The sequence below is a fragment of the Girardinichthys multiradiatus genome, chromosome 20 (genome assembly GCF_021462225.1).
Source record: "Girardinichthys multiradiatus isolate DD_20200921_A chromosome 20, DD_fGirMul_XY1, whole genome shotgun sequence".
NCBI lineage: Eukaryota > Metazoa > Chordata > Actinopteri > Cyprinodontiformes > Goodeidae > Girardinichthys > Girardinichthys multiradiatus.
Window position 1 is genome coordinate 3,575,225 of NC_061812.1, and position 23,465 is coordinate 3,598,689.

Here is a 23,465-nt window from a genome sequence, read left to right on the forward strand (position 1 = left end):
GTTGTCTCCAACTAAAACTGATTTTGACAAAATTTCCCAATTTCACCAAATAAATTATAAAAACTTAGAAGAAATCGTACAGGAACTAAGCTCTTCTTCCTGCTGTCTCAATGTTTTACCCACAGCTTTCCTTCAGGAAGCTTTGCCTGTAATAACGTCTGATTTAAAAATCACATGTGGCGTTCCCCAAGGGTCCATCTTAGGGCCCCTCCTATTCAATATCTACATGCTCCCCCTTACTCAGATTATAATAAATAACAACATAAGTTATCATAAATATGCAGACGACACACAGCTATACGTTACGATGTCACCAGGTGACCATGAACCCATTCAAGCGCTGGGAAAATGCTTAGAAGAAATCAATGCATGGATGGGCCTAAATTATCTTCAGCTGAATCAAAACAAAACTCAAGTAATAATCTTTGGACCAAAGGAAGAGCGTTTAAAAGTTAGCACACAGCTTCAGTTGATACAGCTAGAAACCACCAGTCAGGCTGGAAACCTGGGTGTAGTGAAGGACTCAGACCTGAACCTTCAGAGGAACATAAAGACAGTAACAAGGTCGGCCTTCTATCACCTAAAGAACATCTCCAGGATTAAAGGACTAATGTCTCAGCAGGACCTTGAAAAACTAATTTATGCGTTCATCTTTAGTAGAATTGATTACTGCAACGGTGTCTTCACAGGTCTGCCTAAAAAGTCGATCAGACAGCTGCAGTTGATCCAGAACGCTGCTGCCCGCGTCCTCACTAGAACTAAGAAAGTGGAGCACATCGGCCCGGTTCTGAAGTCCCTACACTGGCTCCCTGTGGCTCAGAGAATAGACTTTAAAATACTTCTGTTAGTCTATAAATCACTGAATGGCTTAGCACCAAAATACATTACAGACTTGTTGTCAGTGTGTCAACCACCCAGACCTCTCAGGTCTTCTGGCTCAAATCTACTCTGCAGAACCAGAACCAGAACCAAACATGGAGAAGCAGCTTTTAGTTCTTATGCTCCACTAATCTGGAATAAACTCCCAGAAAACTGGAAAAGCGCCAAAACCCTAAGTTGCTTTAAATCAAGATCAAAAACTTATTTGTTTAGAGTGGCCTTTGACTGGGCCATCTAGGCATGATTAGTTGCGTTTTCAGTCCAAATTTCCTTTCATTTTCTTGTCCATCATTCTATTCTCTTTATTTTCTTTTATTTTTTTTAAATTACCTCTGTTGTTTGATTTTATCATTTGATTTGTTTTTCTGTGTCTGTATCTGTGTTTATTTTCTTTGTGATTGTATGTACAGCGCTTTGAGTGTCTAGGAAGAAGCTTGATGCAGGAGCCAGAAAAGCCAGAATACCCAGCATCATAAGAGGACCCATGTGGGACTAGATCAAATACCATGCAGTGCTTTTAGGGTTTTACCATTCAGGGATTTAACAAGCTATGTTGGAATTAAAAAGTGGCATTTGGGTGTTGGATATTAGAATACAGTAAATGGGCTGATCAGATTTTAGGTAATCAATGGCTCCTTGGAATCAGATGGATAACTCTTCACCACAGGACAGAATAAACAGAATTTAACTGCATTAATTAGGGTAAAAATGTGTTGTAATTGAACATGAATCTGTCTGTTTCATGGCATTAATCTGATTATATATTTCTAAAATAAATTGCAGTTTGTCTTGTAAAGTCACTTAAGTTGCCATTTGTTATTAATTGGCTCCTCCTAAAATGTATTTCTGAACAGATGCTCTCCAGTTCCAGCAGGTGGCGGTAGTGTTCAACTGTATGTAATCGGCTTCTCTGAGACCAACAGAGAAGAAGGCTACCCGCTCTAATGGAAACGCGGTTCGTGGAAAATTCTCTCAGTCTTTAAGTTTCCCCATTGGATAGAGGTGAGAAATATGTTACGAACTGGTTAAAATATTCCGGATTAGTTTCCGGGATTTGGTGATGAACTTTCGAGCAGTTTATGGCTGCTGTTTTCAGTTTAAACTGCTTTAGCTAACCATCACAGTTAGCATCGTTAGCTGACTGTCTGAATGGCCTCCTTCTCTCTGCAGGTAAACAGTTGTTGATGTTGTCCTGCCTTCACCGCCTGCTTGTTTTCTGGATCAATTTGTTTTCTGTAAAATCTGATTAAACTGTTTGTTTAAAGCTGAATTGATCCGCTAGCCTGAGGATAGAAACGTGTCTGTGTTTGTTTTGCAGCTTCAGGTCGCTTCAGCTGAGCTGGAGCTGAGAAACATGAGTACCCCAAGCTTACAGCAGCCCAGCTTCCTGCTGGTGAGTCACACCTAACGTCACCGTTACAGCTGCATCTCAGTTAAAATATCGTGAAAAGTTCATTTGTTTTACTAATTTATTAAGTGAAACTAGCTGTATTATGCCATGTTGTGACCTACACCATCATGGCGCAGACTCCTGAGGTGACAGATCTCCATCAGACAATAACTAACACCCACATCATGGAGGGAAAACTACAAAAGGTCTTCCATAAAGGAGCTGGTTGCTCACTGGATGCTTCATTCAAGCCTCAGAATAGCCACTTTATTCTAGTTCACAAACATACATCAGTAATCGCTGATTAGAAATTACATTCAGCTGAGTCTGTTTAACCAGTAATGATGTGTTTGTGGACTGGTCCAGAATATCGGTTATCTGGACCTCCAAGAGGCAAAGTCATTTCAAGAGTTTAGGAGAGATTCACAAGATGTGGTGTCCAGCTAGAGGCAGAGCTTCCAGAGCCAGCACACACACACACACACACACATCTAGGACATGGGCTAAAACAGTCACATTCCAGGTGTTGAGCTGTTCTTGAACCAGAGACCACGTCAGAAGCATCTTACCTGGGCTGAGGAGAGACAGAACTGGACTGTTGCTCAGTGGTCCAAAGTCCTCTATTTAGATGAAAGTATAGGTCCCAGAGTCTGGGGAAGGAATGGAGAGGCACAGAATCGTACCATTATCCAAGGAGGGCACTCCCCCCTGCCAACAGGACAGCCCGTCCCCTCTAGAAAATCACGACATCTAGTAAATTATTAAACGTCTGGACGTGTTGACATGTTACCAATTTACCATGACGGGTAACTTAAGATGAGGGAACACGCTAATTTAAATCTTCATGTAAGGCTGTGCAGACGCAGGCATGAGGAGCTGGGAGGGGGAGGACACAGAGAAAAGTCAGTGTTTCCCTGGTCCCCCCCCCCCAACTGAAATTTAGGTCCAGAATCATCAAAAGGACCAGAAATAAATGTAAAATAGATATTTCTGTTTTTATAACTCTAACTTTTTTACTTTAATTACTGAAATAAATTCACTTCTTGCTGATATTCTAACTGGAGATCCTTCTGTATTCCACGCACTGACTGTTTAGTTTAATACTTACTCGTGCTCGTCGTCTTCCGCTTATCCGGGACCGGGTCGCGGGGGCAGCAGACTCAGCAGAGACGCCCAGACGTTCCTCTCCCCAGACACCTTCTCCAGCTCCTCCGGGGGGAGCCCAAGGCGTTCCCAGGCCAGCCGAGAGACATAGTCCCTCCAGCGTGTCCCGGGCCGTCCCCTGGGCCTCCTCCCGGTGGGACGTACCTGGAACACCTCCCGAGGAAGGCGTCCAGGAGGCATCCGGTATAGATGCCCGAGCCACCTCAACTGGCTCCTCTCGATGTGGAGGAGCAGCGGCTCTACTCCGAGCTCCTCCCGGATGGCCGAGCTCCTCACCCTATCTCTAAGGGAGTGCCCGGCCACCCTACGGAGGAAGCTCATTTCAGCCGCTTGTATCCGGGATCTCGTTCTTTCGGTCATGACCCAAAGTTCATGGCCATGGGTGAGGGTAGGAACGTAGACCGACCGGTAAATTAAAAGCTTTGCTTTTCGGCTCAGCTCTCTCTTCACCACAACGGACCGGCACAGCGCCCCCATTACTGTGGCAGCCGCACCGATCCGTCTGTCGATCTCCCGCTCCATTCTTCCCTCACTCGTGAACAAGACCCCGAGATACTTAAACTCCTCCACTTGAGGCAGGAACTCCCCTCCAACCTGAAGAGGACAAGCCACCCTTTTCCGGTCGAGTACCATGGCCTCGGACTTGGAGGAGCTGATCCTCATCCCAGCCGCTTCACACTCGGCTGCGAACTGCCCCAGCGCATGCTGTAGGTCTTGGCTAGAGGGGTCCAGCAGGACCACGTCATCTGCAAAAAGAAGAGACGAAATCCTCTGGTCCCCAAACCAGACCCCCTTCGGCCCTTGGCTGCGTCTAGAAATCCTGTCCATAAAAGTTATGAACAGGACCGGTGACAAAGGGCAGCCCTGCCGGAGTCCAACATGCACCAGGAACAGGTCCAACTTAGTGCCGGCAATGTGGACCAAACTCCTGCTCCGCTCGTACAGGGACCGGATGGCCCCTAATAAAGGGCCCCCGATTCCATACTCCTGGAGCACCCCCCACAGGGCATCACGAGGGACACAGTCGAATGCTTTCTCCAGGTCCACAAAACACATGTGAACCGGTTGGACAAACTCCCATGAACCCTCGAGTACCCTGTAGAGGGTATAGAGCTGGTCCAGTGTTCCACGGCTGGGACGAAAACCACACTGCTCCTCCTGAAGCCGAGGTTCGACTATCGGCCGGACTCTCCTCTCCAATACCCTGGCGTAGGCCTTACCAGGGAGGCTAAGGAGTGTGATCACCCTGTAGTTGGAACACACCCTCCGGTCGTCCTTCTTATGAAGGGGGACCACCACCCCAGTCTGCCAGTCCAGAGGCACTGTCCCCGACCGCCACGCAATGTTGAAGAGGCGTGTCAACCATGACAGCCCTACAACATCCAGAGACTTGAGGTACTCAGGGTTGATCTCATCCAACCCCGAAGCCTTGCCACCACGGAGCTTTTTAACCACCTCGGTGACTTCGACTTGGGTGATGAAAGAGTCCAACCCCTCCAAGTTTAATACTTGTGCTTCTTTATTTTTTCTGTTTAATCAGATTAAAAACATGTTCATTTACATCTCGTTTCAGGCAAACCTTAAAGCTGATGCCACCACCAAACATCTGATCCAGCGATGTCAGGACCTGCTGAAGATCATAGACGAGTACCCTGCTAAGGTACCTGAGTCTAGAACCTGGTTTAAAATGCTGGAAAGAAAGAAACAGAAACTCAGCATCTCATTGGACAGTGGTTTGCTGAAGTATTCATTCTCCCTGAACCTTTTCACACTGAGCTTCTCAACTCTGCAGGATGCAGTGCATTTTTATATGGATGTTTGTGATAGACCAACACCAAATGGTGCTGTTGATTAAAGGTGAAGGATTCTGGGTTTTAATGGTGCTAACACGATGAAGCTCCCGAAGCAATTGGTCCACTCTTGAGCTGAAGCTTCATGATGCTTTTTTTTCTCTACTGTGCCATCATATAAATGTAAAACAGGCACATCACTAGTTTTCACTAGTTGAGGTCTCTTTAAAACTCTGTGTTGGATGGTTTTAAAGGAGAAGCACCATTTTTAGTTTAGATCCAGTTCCAGAGTGACTAAACCTGGGAATAAACCAATCCCTGATTCTCTTCATCAGATTATTATTTCTGTTTTTTATAATCTGTCTCCTGAGCCTTTTCCTTCATTTAGGTCACATCTTCATGAGGTTAAGGATGCGGTGCTGTTTTTAGGTGTAGATCAGGCATAGGTCGGTTCCTAGTATAAAGGTCTACCTGGGCTTTACAAGGTCAGTTTGCTTTAACATTTTCCTTTGGAAACATTTCTACAGTTTGAAGTCATATTAATGACATATTGGAGTAACTGCTGGGCCGACCAAAACACTTCATTGCCCCTCCCCCACACGCTGCTGCGAACTGTCAGTTAGCTGACGGTTTTCAGAGAAAAACTGTTAAACAGGCTGCAGCTAGAGATCAGAGCTGTAACTGGAATCATATTTGCTTGTTTCTCCTCGTCCACACTTCCTGGTTCCTGCATGCAGTAAATCCTGCTGGATGTTTCTGCAGGAGCTGCACCTGATCTTCCCCTGGCTGGTGGAGAATGTGTTTGGAAGTCTGGATGGCATCATCTCTGGCTGGAACCTGCGCCTCCTTCACTCACGGAGCAACGAGTACAATGTTGTTCTGGACTTCCTGAACCCGAGGTAGAACCTGTTTGTCTCTGTGTGATCAATGGTACATGAAGTTATATAATGAGAATAAAACATGGGTTTTCTTGCTCTACTCTCTTTTCAGCGGCCCAATGATGAAGCTGGTGTATAAACTTCAGGCAGAAGACTACAAATATGAACTTCCTGTCAACTATCTCCCGGTAGGAACCTCAGAGTAGAGCAGGCCCTGTCTGCAGCAGCGAGGATGATTTATTTCCTGCTTTTATCAAACTGTTGTGTTGATGGTGGAAGAGTCTGAACGTTGTGGGAAGTATTTTCCAGCGGGTCGTGGAGGTTCTGCCTGTGGTTCCACCCTCTGTTGACCAATCTGAGTCCACAGATGATCCCAGAGTTTCTCTAATCTGAGATGGTTGAAGAAAGTTGTCACAGGATCAGATGTGGTTATTTACCTTATTTCTCACTGAAATGCTGGAGTCACGACAGGACCAAATGTTTCCTTCCCCTCACTGCTTCCCAGACTGATCCATATTGGTGTATATTATCATAATTGTGTATTTCAGCTTTATAGGTTCTTTCCTGTCTTCATATCCACATTTTTGTGTGTTTTTCAGGGTCCTGTGAAGGTCTGCATCCAGGAGGGCGTTCTTCCTGACTGTCCTCTGTTCCACAATAAGCTGCAGTTCCCGCCGCCGGGCGTCCTGACTCCGAACCTCGCTCTCAGTATCCTTAAAGATACAAACGCCACTGAAGGACGCGCGTTATGGAGCTGAATCAGATGATCACATCAACTTTCTCTCTCCTGTTTTTTTATTGATTCTCATCTGCAGGTTCTTTAAAATCTGAGATTTGTTGGAAATTATGAAATTTTTGAACACATTTTTAAAATCCTCAATATGAGATGTTGTGGTGACTAGTGAGATAACGGCTGTCCTTGAAAAGTGAACTTGTTCCTCAACGCTCTGCAGATCCTTTTGAGTTCTTCATGTTTAACTTCGCCTACTGCCTCATCGCTCCGAGGGTGAGTCTGACAGCTGCGTGCTGAAAAATCACCTTTCAGATGTTTTTGATTTCATTTAAAGCCGACATCTAGATCTTTGTATTCTGAACAGCCCTGTTAAATGGTTGGGGTTTTGCCATCTGAGAAAATGGACTAAGATGAATCATTTCAGAACCTTTTCTACCTCTAAAGTGATCTGAAGAACTTAACTGGAAGACAGACCAAAAATCCTTTATTTGACCCATGTACGGAGGTTCAGCTGGTCTAGTCGGATTCTTCTCACGTTTCCTTAGTGCAAAAGCCAAGATCTGCAGAGAACTTCCCAATCATCGGAGGGTTCTCCTCGTTTAGAGGCACCATTCAGGAGAATTCAGTTTATTTATATAGTGCCAATTCATGTCGTCTCAAGACACTAACAAAGTCAGTTCAGTCGACTTCCAAGTCAAGTACAAACTTTCGAATGGATCTATGTCATCAAACACTGCAGTCAAATTCAGTTTTATCAGATTGGTTAAACGTTTTTCTACGTAAGGAAACCCAGCGGTTTGCATCGAGTCGGTGATTCCTGGATGAGCATGTAGCGACGGTGGACAGTCGTTTGCACTGTGTTGTAGGAGACAAGTGTCCAAAACATTAGATTTCCATCTGCACACAGTGATAACAGTCACCATCAAGTGGAGAATTGATGGTGTTGTTGTGACATTACCAAGAAAAGGACGTCCCTCCAAAACTGAGGAAAATGCGAGAAGAAAACTGCTCAGAGGTTCCCAAGAAGCCCTCAGCTACAACAGAGGAGGTGCAGGAGTTTCTGGCACATGTGGCTTCAAACTCAGCTAGACTTTCCACAAGCATATTTAAAGTCTACCGAAAGCAGCTGGGTGAATCAGTTATGGGCTGGTGAGACCACCAAGGTTGAACTTTTCGACCCTAATCCCAATGATAAGTTGGGCATGAAAACATTTCCCATGAGCTAAAGATCACCCTGCTCACAGTAAAGCATGGTGAAGGGAGCATCATGCTTTGGGATTGTTGTAATTCATCTGGAACTGGGACCGTGGTAAATTGGAGGGAATTATGTAGAGTACCAAATACCAGTCGATGTTGGCCCCTTTAGGTTTCTGGTAGTGAGATGCTCCATCCTTTCTTTCATCCTTACCTTCACAATCTCACAGAGTTTATTCTAAGATGAACATCTGGGCAGATCTTGTCTAATTATGATGTTTCATGCTGGTACACCTGAACCAGAAGCACAGGCGCTTTTAAACCAGGACGTTTAACGAGGTCTGCTGACTTTGTATCTAACGTGGGTAATTAGGTGCTGTTTCAGGACTTCTAATATTTAGCTTTGTGTTAAATTCTAACGTGTCTGATTTCAGAACCCCCTTCAGGCCCAGCTCAGCAGCTGGACCGACAGCGCCTACTTTGTGTTGGTGGACATGTATCTGAAGTACTTCCTGCCCGTCGAAGGAAGTGTTCCTCCGTCTCCGTTCTCCGACTCCAGAGGCTCCGTCACGGCCCCGTCGCCGCGGTAACGATTCATTAGACGAACACGTCTGAATGTTTTAATACCTCAGTTTATTTATGGAGCCAACGTGTTAAACAGAGCACAATTATTTTAAAACAGTGGTAATGATGACCGTTCCAAACTGTCAATGAAAATGTTAATGATGCTCAGAACAATAAAAACACGTTGTAGGAGGCCAGCTGTGGTGGGTTTCATTGAAGACTCCTGGTGCTGCTAATTACAGCGAGAAAAAGATGATAGATTCATTATAAAATATAAAAATATTTTTCTTTTTTTCCTGCAGAGCGTCCAGTGTGTCATTTGCTGGTTACGGCGTTCACAGCCCAAGCCTCCTGAAGCATCACATCTTCCACCAGCCGTCGGTGAACGCAGACCCTGCAGCCCAGGAGATCTGGAGGTCAGAGACACTGCTGCTGGTGAGAGAAACCAAATCCATCTGGGATTCACTGCCTCAGACCTTCAACACTGACCGTATCTGTTCAGACATGAGGAGACATCAATGTTTCCCATAATTAAACACTCAGCGAGAAGGAAACAATTTAAAAACCACTTCTCTGAAATTATTATATTAATGCAATTCTTTTGGCACTAGTGGCCGTTATTCACAGTAATAAGGCAGAGAGAAAAGTGAAGGAGACATGTAGCAAAAGTCTCAATCTGACTCAAACTTCTGCATTATCGACTATTAGCCTCCGTTTATGAAAGGGCCGCCTGTGCCGCTTCCACAGAAGGTTGAATTTAATACTACAATGAATGGTTGCTTGTTTTATACTGAAAATAAACATTTTAAACTCATCCAACTCTCAAATATATATTTATGTTCCCAACGGAGAGACTTTCATGGAATCGGTTAACGTAAGCGATACTAAAGCTGTGGTTGAGTGGAGTCTACCTGTACTTCACCACGGTGCTGACTGACAGACAGAAACTGTGACTAAGCCAGGCAACATCCTGGTTAGATTGGAGAAATGTAAAGGCTGATGCCTTTACTGTGGAGCAGAAATACCAAACATAATACTCTGTTAGTGAGTTTCACTTTTCTCCACGTAATCGGCGTGTGTTTTACATGGAACTGGTTAACAGCATTTCAGTAATATAGTTGTTCAGGCGTTATTCTAAACAGACACGGTCCGTTACGCCTCTCAAACTGTATGTTTGCCTGCTAATAGTTTCCCCACCTCCTTTGGCTCTAAAGTCACTTCAAGGTGATTTAATAGATGTGATGAAAATGAAATCATCAGACGGCAGCTGCATATAAATGTGCTTTCCTCCATTTAGCTCAGGCACTGGAGAAAATGACACCGTTTAAGCTTTTCTGTAAAAGAAAGTATTTCCTTACCTGATACACTTTATGCTCACAAACAACACCCACAGCCAGACCAGAGCAGTGGTCTGGCTGTGGGTGGGTGATGTCCACTGCATCCATTTTCTGCATCACTGATGAGATGCAGCACGTCCGTTATATTTACATTGTCCTGGTAAACAGGTCCTTATTGTAGTTAAGAAAACAATCTAATCTACTAGTATGACAGATTTCCAGTTGGTTCAGTTACAGATGGTCACCAGATCACCATATATGGTCATACCTTCCTGCTTTAGTGGGTAAGCCGTAAATGGAAAGGACCAATAAAAAGGTTTAATGCGATTCATTCGTGGTTCATATTTAGCTTTTCTGGCTTTATAATCTGATATAAACCTGTTAGGCCACCTGACTCTGACCTCTGGATGAACCCGTGTTGTTTGGACAAGCCAGGAGAAGTCTCATCTAGAGTCTGAATCACAGGAAGGAATGAGGGCCGGATCAGGACTTGAGAACTTTACTGTTTGACATGAAAAATAACATGAGGTCAGAAATGAGCCTTCCTGTTTGAAAAGTGTTGAAACTATGAATGATTAAAATGGAAGCAGCGGTGGTGAAGTTCTCTCTTAATTTGCTGTTTTTTGTGATTCTTCAGATGTTTGTAGAGATCTGGCTCCATCATTACTCCTTGGACATGTACCAGAAACTGCAGTCTCCTCAGGTAAAGGTAAGATAGTTACTCTCCTCCCCCATCCCTCCCCATATCCCACGCTGCTGCATTGCATGGCTGGAAGTTGATTGGCTGATCCCAACCTGCTCCCTTTCACCACCAGACCAGCTGATGTTCCTCCAGTGAAACCTTATTTGGCTTAAATGTTCATCTGTAAACAATTTAGTGAGGTGGAGCTCTTCCTAAACTGCTGCAGAGAATATGTTGAACGTGTCTTGAAGGACAGGTTTCCTCTCTCCTGTGTTCACACCATGAGCAGATCAGCGGTTGGTTTCCAGTAAAACAAAGCTGCTTGCTGTGGGAACACAGCAGAAATCCCAGTTTTACACCTAAATCACCTGATTCTCTACATGAAACATTTCATTTAAAGACATATCTGATATTTTATGCTGCTGCAGGCAGGAGTTTTGCATGTTCCTGTCGCTTTTTGCTTCTCGTCACACCCTCTGCATGCTGCATGTCACCTGGTGTTGGTGTTGTGGGAGGAACACCATCCTGAAGTCCCAATAAGCCCTCAGTGGGTTTCCAACCAAACATAGTTCTGATCCAGGAAGCCCTCAGTTCTTCATCTTGTTGCCTTCAGAACTGAACTCTGCAACCTGCTTTATTAAAACACTAAACAGAGGAAAGTGGAGGAAAGAACACGAAGCATCAGAGCTAAAAACATCTCCAGCAGAAGACCAGGATCTGAAAGTCATGGGTCTGACATGGGACCTGAGGGCCTCTGTTGTACGCTGTGAGTTTGTTGGAGCTGGAATCTTGTTTCCTGTCCATCAGACTCCGTAAACGGAAACCAAATGTGCCGATCCGCTGTCGACGCAACACCAGTTCATCCCTTGAGTTTAGGAGCTTTTCTGTCTGACTGGTTCACCGCCTGGAGTTAAATGGTTAAAACATTCATCTAAAAATGGTCAGGTACTGAAACTAGGTGTAAAATCAGCAAATGTCCAAAGAAAACCCCTGAAAGAGCTTCAGAAGGTCTGGAGAACTGTTGATCCAGACCTTTTTTAGCAGATGAGGATAAAGAGTTCAGGTGTTACAGCATCAACAGGAAACAAGATCTAAATAAGATCCAGAGTTTATTCAGTCCATCTGCTGGAGATAAATCTTCAGGTCTGATACTTCTGTCCACTCTCCTCTGATTTCTGGTTTTATTGGACCACGCTTCTGCTCTGGTGAAGCAGAACTTTTAGCTGCACTAAAAACAGCTGAAAGAGCCCTAAACCGTCATCAATAAGAAGCTTTTAAACAGACACAGACAGTGTTGGGCAAGTGTGTAGACCTGCAGACCTGATCAGATCTGTCACACTATCAGAACAAATTCAGTTCTGTGGGACCCGATGCTGGGGTTCCTCCCAGCCATGGCAACACAGACCAGACTGGGACAGCAGGATTCCCAACATAACTGTTGGGAATCCTCTGGGCTCTCTGTGTGGGAATGTTGTTTAAAACCTGAAACAATCGAAGTTGGAACGTTAACATCAGAGCTGCACACAAACATTTCCGTTTAATAAAAAGAGCTTGTGTCCTGCTAGCTTACAGAGACGGCAGGAAAATGGACATTAATGCAAAAATCAAACCAAAAGATCATTTTAAAGGCGACTGAAACATCTGAAATGTCAGATGTTGTTTTTTAGCAGCCTGTTTGCTGCAGCTCTGGTTAGGATTGCTAATTTAATGTTGTGGAGGGAATCATGTCAAACATCACAGCTCCATGGAGCATCAGAGGAAACGTCTCATCATTTCCTCTAACCTGGATCAGAAACAGTCTGCAGACTTTATCCCATTTAACCCCCAACATGCTGAGTGTCCACCGCTCAGGGAGGACTCCTGCTGAAAGATTTTGGACATTTTAAAATCTTCTCGTCTCTGGAATTAAGTTTAATGCGAAGAAGAGATGCTCCTCGTCTTCTTTTTCTTTAACACCAAACCCAAATCTTCCAGTCGGAGTTCTTTCTGTGAAACTGTAGGGATGGATGTTGATGCTAAAGCTTCCGGTTTCATCTGATTGGAGTTTATCTGTAAAAGTTGGAAACAGTTGGCAGCTCTGCTGCTGCTGAAGGACAAACCTTCCAACTGTTGTCCCTCCTGTTCACATCCTGAGTGAAATCATTTCCATCCCTACAGTCTGCAGTTTGGTTAAGGCAGTGGTGTCCAACATCAGTCCTCAGGCTGGTGTCCTGCATGTTTGCATGCTTCAGCACCACCACTGATTGGATCATTCGCTGGTTCCGGTAGAACCTGATGTTAGGCTGTAGGACTGGAGTTGGACATCTCTGGAATGAGGCGTCTTCATCAACACCAACAGATGAAACATTTTGTTCCCACAGTCAACATTTTCTTGTTTGTCTCCCCTGTTTTTTTTAAATCTTTTTTCCTCCTGAATGTTTTCGCCCAAATGTTTCTATCTGGTTTCTCTCCTTTTTTTTTTCTCATGTGTTCCTTCCTTCCTCTGTGCTGATCCTCCTCCTCCTGTTGTCATTGTCCTCCCCATCTTCCTCCCCTCCCTGGTGGTTACGGGTGAACAGCTGGCGGTGCTGCAGTACCGCCTCAGTATGTCCAGCCTGCCGTGCCAACCCCACGCCCCACCAGGCTCTGGGACCTTCCACACCTACCAAGTACTTTTACCTTTTCATTCACCCCTGCCCCTCTGGGGCCTCCTGGAGGTAAACCTTCAGTCAGCAGAGTTGAGTCGAGGATACTTCTCTGAAAGCGAGCCGCTGTCCTGCAGAATGAGGCTGTTTTTAGAAGATCAGCACGTTTTATCTGCTGTTGCTTTTAAGAAGGTGATACGGCGTCCACCACACTGTTGGCATTCTGGGTGAAGAAAGCTCTTCTTTTATTTCAGGATCATAATCTCAGACTGAAAACACCAGAACCTTTAATCTGAGTGCATTTATGAATTGGGGTAAAAGTCACTAATGAACCATATCTATTCAAATTTTCCCAGATGTTTTAGATCATTAACCTACTAAAAGACCGGATGACGACCCGTTTTCTGACATCGAAAACCAGGTTATTATTGTTAAATGTCCTGGGATTTCAAATAGTGTGATTCAATCCCTTCTTCCTTGGACTTTAGGCAGAGAAACGAGCCCACAGCATCACAGATCCTCCACCATTCATAACAGTAGACGTAAGGTGCTTGTCGACATACTTATCTTTGGTTCCCACCAGATCCACCAGGAAGTTCCAGCAGTTCCAGTTGATGTCCCAGTAGAGTTCAGAAAACTCCACGTTTACTTTTGTTTTGGTAGGACAGGAAAGGCTGTTGTGGTCTCAGATGGTTGTTAAGGAGACCCCATGATCCAGTGAGCTTTGGAGATATCTCACCTCCCTTACATCCTCCTTGCTGCACCTAGTGGAAGATGAAGTAGAGTTTGTCATTCAGCCTTGTTGATCCCTGTTTCAGACTTCGTGATCTCTCTGATTGAAGATATGAGCAAGTTGAGATGTTTTCTTGTAGCCGTTTCCTGACTTCTGGAGGTCAATCACATCTGCCATGCTTGCTTTGCTTGTTCTCTTCTCTTCACCATGTTGGTGAGCGACCAAGAGGCCTCTGTCATATAACCTGTGTCCAAAATAAAGGCAACTACCCGAATTTGCCTCCCACTGGAGAACTACTGCATGGGTAATCATGTTTCAGCTGGCAGCAGGTTTTTAACTCTTCACTGATGCAGTGAGTGGCTTCGCCTTTCTTAATCAACCAGGTCTGAAGACTTATCCTGTGGTCTACTAAAAGATAGCAATCTGTTTCAGAAGAGCCAGATCATAGGCCTGCATCCAGCAAAGAAAATATCTAAGGAGATGTTGAAAACTGGAAGGATAATGTGGAGCCATCATCCTCACAGAACATTTAGAGAAATCAAATCGTGAAAGGAGGCTGAAGGTATCGGAACTAAACAGCTGTGTAGGAAAGCTAACCAGGAAAAAGGCTTTAGTTGGCTAAGGTGCACTAATACTGGACTCTTAGCAATGGAGGAAGGTTCTGTGGTCTGATGGGTCCAGATTTACTCTGTTCTGGAGTGATGGGAGCATCAGGGTAAGAAGAGACGAGCAGGAAGTCATGGATCCATCATGCCTAGCGCCAGTGTGGGCCGATCCATGATCTGAGCTCCTGCAGTTGGTCAGATCAAGGTTCAGCAACATTGTGAACCCTAAGACTGAGGTCCGCAGAAGATACAGAATGACCCGGTTATTCCATCAGTGAACTGCTGCTTCCCTGATGGACCGGCCATATTCCAACATGACAGTGCCAGATTGTGCAGGAGTGGTTTAAGGAGCATCCCCACACACGGATCAGCCACAACAGAACCAAGAACTTGACCCCACTGAGAATCTTTGGGTTGGTCTGGACAAGAATCTGTGCAGCGGGCCGGCTCTTCCATCATCTCTACAAGATCCTGGTGAAAAACTGAAGCAACTCTGGACGGAAGAGTTGAAGAAGCTAATCAGCACGATGCTACAGAGAACGGCAGCTAAAGCTAAAGGTGGTCCAACCAAATATTAGTGTTGGACGCGCAGTGTCTCCATCCCAGGGAAACAGGAAGTCATGGATTATCGGTTATAGGTTCCCAGAACCTCTGAAGAAATGAATAAACGGACCTGTTGCATTTATTTTGAAGGAACTGCCACCCGTGATTTTGTTTAAAACTGATCCCTGCTAAATAAAAGGAATTAAAATACATTAATAAACCATTATCACATTTTAAAGTTTTCTTTATATAGTTTTTACCAGAGTGTGAGTTTTTGAACAGTGTGGACGGCGCTGTATGTCAACACGCCCCTTTCCAACCAAATCAGTCTGATTCAATCTGAGCAGCCAATCAGAAAGCATCTCAGAACAGCTGGAGAGACACTGTTAGGATCAAAACCAACATTCCCAGCGACAAAATAACCGTTCCAGAAAGTTCTGCTTATGAACCGGTTTGTGTTTCAAATTGGGACAGTTTACTGATACGATACATCAGTTCTTCAGTACCGATAAAGCAGCTTGAAACGTCTTTATTGTCTATGAACAGTATGTTTTATAGTTATTTTCATATCAGTTTCATTTCCCAGTCTGCTAATGTTTCTAATTAGTGAGTTGATAAATGAACTGAATATTTATTACTGTGGTTAAAGCAGGTTGGAGTCGCAGAACTAATCAGATTTTATGATATAAAATCACGATTGAAACTCCACCATGTAAATAATAATCTGCAGAAATTAAACTGTCGTCATGACTGGAGGAAAAGTGTTTATCTGAAAACATTTGAATCCAAAAAGTAAAAAAAAAAATCATCTTATGTTTCTATTATTTTCCCCGAATGTGAAGGAGCTTCCTAAAGCATCAGGAAAGTGACTCCATCCACTCAGAACCAGAATCTGCAGAGTTTTGGTCCATTTTAACTCTGTGAGCAGCTATAGATTTCCAGCAGTTTTTAGTCTGATCTCTGGGATGAAAGTCGGTGCTCTGCTTCACGTTCAGACCTGCTTCGGTTGAAAAGGGGCAGATCAGCTGATAAAGCAGGAGATTAGAATCGTGCAACATGTTTCGGACCGTCTTACGGACAGTACCACCTTTAAATAAAATGTGTCGCCGTTTTGTTTTCCGATCTTTTTGTTTTTGCGCTCCAGCTTTAAGAAGCTTGGATCCTTCAGTGTCTCATTGACTCGGTCTGGTTTTCCGCCCAGTCGGACTCTGAGGGATGATTTTCTGCAGAGAAGTATCCTCGACAGCAGGCGTAATCCTGCAGCAGAGCTTTGGAGTTTGGCTGTGGTTCTGTTTCAATGCATGATGTTTGTGGTGGTTTCTTTGTCTTTCTGCTGTTGCTGCTGCTCTTCAGACAAGATTCACTATCAGGAAAATCGAGCCTCTTTGCATGAGTTCATATGTATAAAATCAGCTGCTGAGGTGATGGCTGTTTGCTGCAGAAGATCCAGCATGGCATCGTGTTGGTGTAGCAGGAAATGAGGTCCCAGCGCTAATTCTGTTGGACTTTTCATTAAAGTCGAGGATTCCTGGAAGATCTTGAAAAACATCTAACATCAGAAATGATTAATTACTATAAACTAAGTTCTCTGTTATTGAGCTTTTGACCCAGAGTCCTCGGTATTGGTGGGTGTGGGACCTCATTTTGGATCGGAATCTGCTGTGATTGGCTGCTTCTTGGAGCAGGTTGAGATGATTGGTGTGGAACGCTCTGTGATTGGTTGTGCTTTCAGGAGCCCTTTAGTCCATCAGATGAGCACGTGTTGGTGGTGCGCCTCCTGGTGAAACATCTGCACGCCTTCTCCAACAGCCTGAAGCCCGAGCAGCTGCCTTCATCGCCCTCGGCCCACTCTCACACCCACACCAGCCCGCTGGAGGAGTTCAAGAGGTCAGCAGCATCACACACTGGAGTCAGACCTACATGTCACATTTACTGAAGTGTGCGTTCAGAAGATAAAGCCAGGTTCCTAAATGTTCTGAAGTCCATCGTGGTTCCCCTTTGACTCGGTACGCTGCAGAGAGAACCTGTAAACCTGAGCTCAATGGTTCTCCTGGAGTAATAAGGTCGTTCACCTTTTGTTGAAAGAAGTCGGGTGCAACTTTAAGTGCTTCAAAGCAGCTCAGCCAGAACGTTTATCCACACATCAGGGTTTTGGTTCTGGTGTCATGAGGAGAAATTCGGGTTTAAACGTATTAATCTGTGATTAATTAAATAAAAACTCTAAAATGTTAATGTGGGCAAATTGGTCATGATTCCTCATCTGTTGGTCTCTGATGGAGACTAAAGCCACTGATTGCAAGAACAATCCTGTTTCACCTCGGGTGCATGTTCAACACGCTTGATATCCATGCAATTAGTTGCACAGGAAAACACAGGAAACGGTACCAAAAAAACCTAGTTCGACCAAACAACGAGAGAAAAAAAAAATTTTTTTTAGTTGCTGTTTTTCTTGTGTGGAAATTTCCGTCTTCTTTTGCTGCTTAATGAGCGTCGCTGTTCCTGCAGGGTGGTGGTGCAGCGATTCGTGCAGCAGAAGCTCTACCTGTTCCTGCAGCACTGCTTCGGACACTGGCCTCTGGATGCCTCCTTCAGAGCCGTATGTTTCACCTGTCTCTTCTTCACTTTCACTCCTGATAAACTGACCTTAATTTACCTCTGAGAATAAATCAGACCACTTAGTTTAGTTAGAGCTATAAAACCTACAGTTAAATGTTATTTGGGGGACGCTGCTGAATCAAGGGGTTTGTTTTTTGCTGTTTTGTGGTTAAAAACTCAGCAGATGGTTAAATATGGTCCCACTTTGCTCAGGTAGTTTGTTGTCTGCACTGTGCTGTAGAAACAGCCGCTGTAAGAACGTTAGACCATGAGAAGATGTGGTCCAACATTCAGTTTGAAAACTGAAGTAAATCCAAACTTGAGATAAAGGATCTACACTTTTAATGAGGACGGTGACTTCACACTCAGGCAGTCCTGGTTGTCCTCTGTGTTCAGGTGTTGGAGACATGGCTCAGCTACATACAGCCGTGGAGATACACAGGAGAGAACAACAATCCCCAACCCGACCAAAACAGAACCATCCTGGACAAATGGTGAGTGGAACTGCTTTGTGTTACTGGTTAACAGCCGTTCTGCCTGTGAGGTCCAAATCCTGACTAGACTTCTGCTGCAGGGAGCCGTTTGTTCACGAGAACCTGCTTCTGTACACAAAGCTCTTCCAGGGCTTTCTGAACCGAGCAGTGAGGACTGACCTGGTCAACGCCAAGAACGCCTTGATGGTGTTCAGGGTGGCCAAAGTGTTCGCTCAGCCCAACCTGACAGAGATGATCCAGAAAGGTGAGGATATTTCTCATCTCTCACGTTGCTGAACAGGAGCTGAACATGCAGGCGTCTCTGCAGGTCTTCTGAACGTCGTCTCTCTCCAGGTGAGCAGCTGTTTCTGGAGCCGGAGCACGTCCTCCACCACCGACAACCACGTGGATACCTTACACCGAGCCAGGGGGGCAGCTATCTGTCGTCACGGCAACGGGTGGTGACGGACACGGTGTTGAAGGTGAAGAGCCACGTGTATTCCCTGGAAGGACAGGACTGTCAGTACAAACAGATGTTTAGCTCCGAGGTCAGAGGAGCGGTGAGTTTCAGCTTGTTCCTGTTTTTATTTCTAATGTTGGACCTGAAGCTCCTCAGTGTTGCTCAAAGTGTTGCTTTTCTGTCTGCAGGTCCTGAAGTTCATCCAGATCATCGCACAGGCCCGGCAAACGGCGAAGAGGATATCGGATCACTCTAATGAGGCGGCGGCCAACAATTCCATCTTGTCTTGGTTTGGACTCGGCTCCTCCGACCTCAACAACACGTTTTCTGGTTCCGAGCCTGAGGACAGTGGTGAATGTCTGAAGAAGACCCACGAGTTCCTGGACCGAGCTCTGGAGAACCTGTGTCAGATCTTTAAGGTCAGGTCCGGTTTTGAATTTCCCTGAAGACCTGGGTCATTGCAGCTCCTCATGTCTGTATGTTCTGTGTCCCAGTTGAACCAGGGCCAGCTGACTCAGCTCCTCTCCAACCTGAGCTCTTCCCAGGACGATGGTCACTCCCGGCAGCTACCAGACTGCATCCAGGGAGAAAACGGGCTGGTTCTGACCGACCTGGGCAGGAGACAGGTTGGTGTTTGATTCTGCAGGAAGAGGACCTGCAGCTGCAGCTTTTACCTCACGCGGTGTGTGTGTGTGTGTGTGTGTGTGTGTGTGTGTGTGTGTCTGCAGATCATAAACGGACTGCGCAGGTTTGAAGTTCAGTATCAGGGGGATCCGGAGCTGCAGCCCATCAGGAGCTACGAGAGCGCCCTGCTGGTCCGGCTCCTCTACAGAGTGTCGTCGGTGCTGAACGACAGGGTGAGTTAAACACTGCTGCATGTTCAGCGTCTGCAGAAACCTTCATTCTCCTTCCTGTGATACAGACGTTCCTGTAGATGGTCCTGATGAAGCGGCCGGACTTTCTGATGGCCTGTCACAGTTTTGCTGCTTGTCACTGTTTTGCTCCAGTTTGTGAGATTTTAGCACCAACAGTGGTGATCAAAACCACCTGAACAGATTCTAAGACGTTCTGCGTCACTGTGGAGCCAAATATGAAACAACTCAGATCAGAACAGAATAAAAACATAAATGTGACTCGTTCTGATCACTGATTTCTTTTTCTCTCAGTTCCGTCTCCACATGAGCACTCTCTGCTCGCGCTCCGACTTGCTTGGTCGCCTCGGCCGTCGCTACCTGACTGTTCCCGACTCCTCGGTCCGGCTGAAGCGGAGCCCGATGTCCCCGCGGACTCTAGAGCGAAGCCTTCAGCCGCGGCTGAGCCTGCGTCCGCTGGCGAGCTACAGGACGCTCCTGATGCTGCTCCTCTTCTACACGCTGGGGGCCATGATGTCATTCGGGCCCCTCCCCAGCACGGCCCTGCTACTGGCGGGGGCGCTCCTGTATGGGTTGCTGATGACGCTGTTCGCAGAAAAACTGAAAACGCCATGAGACAAACAGCGACCCCGAACATTAATCTGCCCAGTTCCTTTCTCACTTTACTACGTTGGTTTGATCCGAAAATGAACTGGCAGCTTTCTGGGACACTTATGATGTAAATACTTTTTATTTTAACTTTTAAAGTGAATAAAGTATTTTTCTCAGTGAAAACAGAAAAACGTGAGTAAAAAAGATTAATTGAACAGTTTTTAGGTCTGAGGTTCAGTTTTTATTTCCATGAACACAAATGCATGAGGAGAACTTTATTGTACAGAAAGTGAGGAAAAATGAATGTCAGGCAAACATTTGGTGTAAAAAGTGCTGAAAACTTCAGCTTTCCTGTGAATCACTGATTCTACCCGGTCTGAGAAGTTCTCGAAGGTTCTCTGCATTCCTTGGTTTTACCTCAGAAACCGAAAGTTTGATGTCGCCCCACGGGTTTTCTGTTGGGTCAAGGTCCAGGTACTGAACTGACCTCTTCACATTAATCTGGAGCTTAATTGCTGCTTCTCGCTGGTCTGTTTGGGGTCAAGCTGCAATATTTTATTCAAACAGATAAAGTAGTAGAGTTTTTGTAGAAAGGGGATGTGTAAATCATCATGGATCCAAACTGTAAAAGGGTTTTTCATGCCTGGTTTTGTTAAAAGAAAAGCAGCTAGTAGGTAGTAAATATACAGTAGTTGATTCTCAGCAACAAGAACAGGATTGAAGTCACTCCTACTTTGAAAACATTTCCTGTACAGGTCCTTCTCAAAATATTAGCATATTGTGATAAAGTTCATTATTTTCTATAATGTAATGATGAAAATTTAACATTTATATATTTTAGATTCATTGCACAATAACTGAAATATTTCAGGTCTTTTATTGTCTTAATACGGATGATTTTGGCATACAGCTCATGAAAACCCAAAATTCCTATCTCACAAAATTAGCATATCATTAAAAGGGTCTCTAAACGAGCTATGAACCTAATCATCTGAATCAATTAGTTAACTCTAAACACCTGCAAAAGATTCCTGAGGCCTTTAAAACTCCCAGCCTGGTTCATCACTCAAAACCCCAATCATGGGTAAGACTACCGACCTGACTGCTGTCCAGAAGGCCACTATTGACACCCTCAAGCAAGAGGGTAAGACACAGAAAGACATTTCTGAACGAATAGGCTGTTCCCAGAGTGCTGTATCAAGGCACCTCAGTGGGAAGTCTGTGGGAAGGAAAAAGTGTGGCAGAAAACGCTGCACAACGAGAAGAGGTGACCAGACCCTGAGGAAGATTGTGGAGAAGGGCCGATTCCAGACCTTGGGGGACCTGCAGAAGCAGTGGACTGAGTCTGGAGTAGAAACATCCAGAGCCACCGTGCACAGGCGTGAGCAGGAAATGGGCTACAGGTGCCGCATTCCCCAGGTCAAGCCACTTTTGAACCAGAAACAGCGGCAGAAGCGCCTGACCTGGGCTACAGAGAAGCAACACTGGACTGTTGCTCAGTGGTCCAAAGTACTTTTTTCGGATGAAACAAATTCTGCATGTCATTCAGAAATCAAGGTGCCAGAGTCTGGAGGAAGACTGGGGAGAAGGAAATGCCAAAATGCCAGAAGTCCAGTGTCAAGTACCCACAGTCAGTGATGGTCTGGGGTGCCGTGTCAGCTGCTGGTGTTGGTCCACTGTGTTTTATCAAGGGCAGGGTCAATGCAGCTAGCTATCAGGAGATTTTGGAGCACTTCATGCTTCCATCTGCTGAAAAGCTTTATGGAGATGAAGATTTCATTTTTCAGCACGACCCGGCACCTGCTCACAGTGCCAAAACCACTGGTAAATGGTTTACTGACCATGGTATCACTGTGCTCAATTGGCCTGCCAACTCTCCTGACCTGAACCCCATAGAGAATCTGTGGGATATTGTGAAGAGAACGTTGAGAGACTCAAGACCCAACACTCTGGATGAGCTAAAGGCCGCTATCGAAGCATCCTGGGCCTCCATAAGACCTCAGCAGTGCCACAGGCTGATTGCCTCCATGCCACGCCGCATTGAAGCAGTCATTTCTGCAAAAGGATTCCCGACCAAGTATTGAGTGCATAACTGTACATGATTATTTGAAGGTTGACGTTTTTTGTATTAAAAACACTTTTCTTTTATTGGTTGGATGAAATATGCTAATTTTGTGAGATAGGAATTTTGGGTTTTCATGAGCTGTATGCCAAAATCATCCGTATTAAGACAATAAAAGACCTGAAATATTTCAGTTAGTGTGCAATGAATCTAAAATATATGAATGTTAAATTTTCATCATGACATTATGGAAAATAATGAACTTTATCACAATATGCTAATATTTTGAGAAGGACCTGTACAGTTTATTAACATCTAAACTGAGCTGTATTGACTTTTTCATTTTAGTCGCCAAGCTGGGGTGAAGGCGCTTCAGTTAATTGTCTAAACATCTTCCTTATTGGACAAAATTTCCATTTATTTATAGCTCTGGTTACAGCTGAAATTGTTTATACAGAAGGCTGTGCTGATTAATTTCTAAAAATGTACAATCATGATGTAATCAGTGAAAAACGTGCCCTTTATCCCCCCCCCCAACCAATCATAACTAGACCCGTTGCCTCACCTGTGGACACACCTATATGCTGCCTGACGCGCCCAACCACCATCACCATGGCTGAAATACAAACATCTGATCAGAATATGAAGAAATGGCTCCTACATCATGAAAGAAACCAGGTAAAATGTTTCAGATTGGAGGTTGAACAGGTGAGGGTTACCCAGAATTCCATGTTCCTACAGTCCCACAGACGCCTCACATTCAGACACGTTGTTGTAAACAGGGACGGGCGATATGGACCTAAGGTTATCACAATATTTATTAAGATAACCATAAAAAGTATTTAAAACCCCTTTAGTGGTTTTTTTTTTTTGGTTACAGAACAGCTCATCCATGCAGTTAAAGCTCCACATACCAATATGGAGTCATTTTATTTCACATTTCCACAGATTTAATGCTCTTAAGATTCCAACACATTAATCATGGAACCATGAAACTAATTATTTAATGATTATGAAGCTGACCTGGAGGCTGGTGTCTCTGAAATCATTGCTAAAGCACTTTTAATATATCAAATGGCTAATCTTGACTCAATACAAAGAAGTGCGTCCTGTATGTTTTATCCAGTGGCTGAATTTCTTAGGAACATCTCATAAAAAAAACCTTTTCAATCTATTTTGACTGTTGAATGAATTTAGGTTAAATTTGCCAGATTCTTTTTTTGAATTCTTGACAGTTTCTCAAGTTAGCCACAAATGGTTAGCATCATAAAACTATTACATTTGTTTTAGAAGGAA

The 23,465-nt window shown here is 44.7% G+C and overlaps 2 protein-coding genes across 6 annotated transcripts in view; one reads left to right on the forward strand and one right to left on the reverse strand.

Moving 5' to 3' along the window:
- LOC124856956 (nuclear factor 7, ovary-like) overlaps positions 1-23,465 on the reverse strand; it is a 605,901-nt gene that overhangs the window by 12,174 nt on the left and 570,262 nt on the right. The window lies entirely within an intron of this gene.
- Positions 1,733-20,327, forward strand: smpd4 (sphingomyelin phosphodiesterase 4). Of its 5 annotated transcripts, none has more exons than XM_047347956.1 (20): positions 1,733-1,881; positions 2,198-2,272; positions 5,007-5,093; positions 5,986-6,122; positions 6,214-6,289; positions 6,701-6,809; positions 7,055-7,107; positions 8,463-8,614; positions 8,895-9,027; positions 10,567-10,638; positions 13,170-13,259; positions 16,849-17,003; positions 17,622-17,712; positions 18,108-18,205; positions 18,286-18,449; positions 18,539-18,744; positions 18,833-19,063; positions 19,139-19,270; positions 19,373-19,501; positions 19,811-20,327. In XM_047347956.1, exons 2-20 carry the CDS (start codon positions 2,234-2,236, stop codon positions 20,129-20,131), a joined length of 2,475 nt encoding a protein of 824 aa, XP_047203912.1. In that variant the 5' UTR covers positions 1,733-1,881; positions 2,198-2,233; the 3' UTR covers positions 20,132-20,327. The 5 variants fall into 5 exon arrangements, with proteins under 5 accessions (XP_047203912.1, XP_047203910.1, XP_047203911.1 ...); XM_047347954.1 differs by lacking the exon at positions 1,733-1,881 and adding an exon at positions 1,901-2,049; XM_047347955.1 differs by lacking the exon at positions 1,733-1,881 and adding an exon at positions 1,901-2,049 and having other exon boundaries at positions 10,567-10,632.

What these genes read in the sequence shown, in the direction of transcription:
- smpd4 (XM_047347954.1), top strand. Translation starts at nt 2,029, where the DNA reads ATGGCCTCCTTCTCTCTGCAG. An exon ending in GTCACGGCCCCGTCGCCGCG is followed by an intron (nt 8,615 to 8,894) that starts GTAACGATTCAT and finishes TTTTTCCTGCAG; the next exon opens with AGCGTCCAGTGTGTCATTTG. An exon ending in AGAACCATCCTGGACAAATG is followed by an intron (nt 18,206 to 18,285) that starts GTGAGTGGAACT and finishes CTTCTGCTGCAG; the next exon opens with GGAGCCGTTTGTTCACGAGA.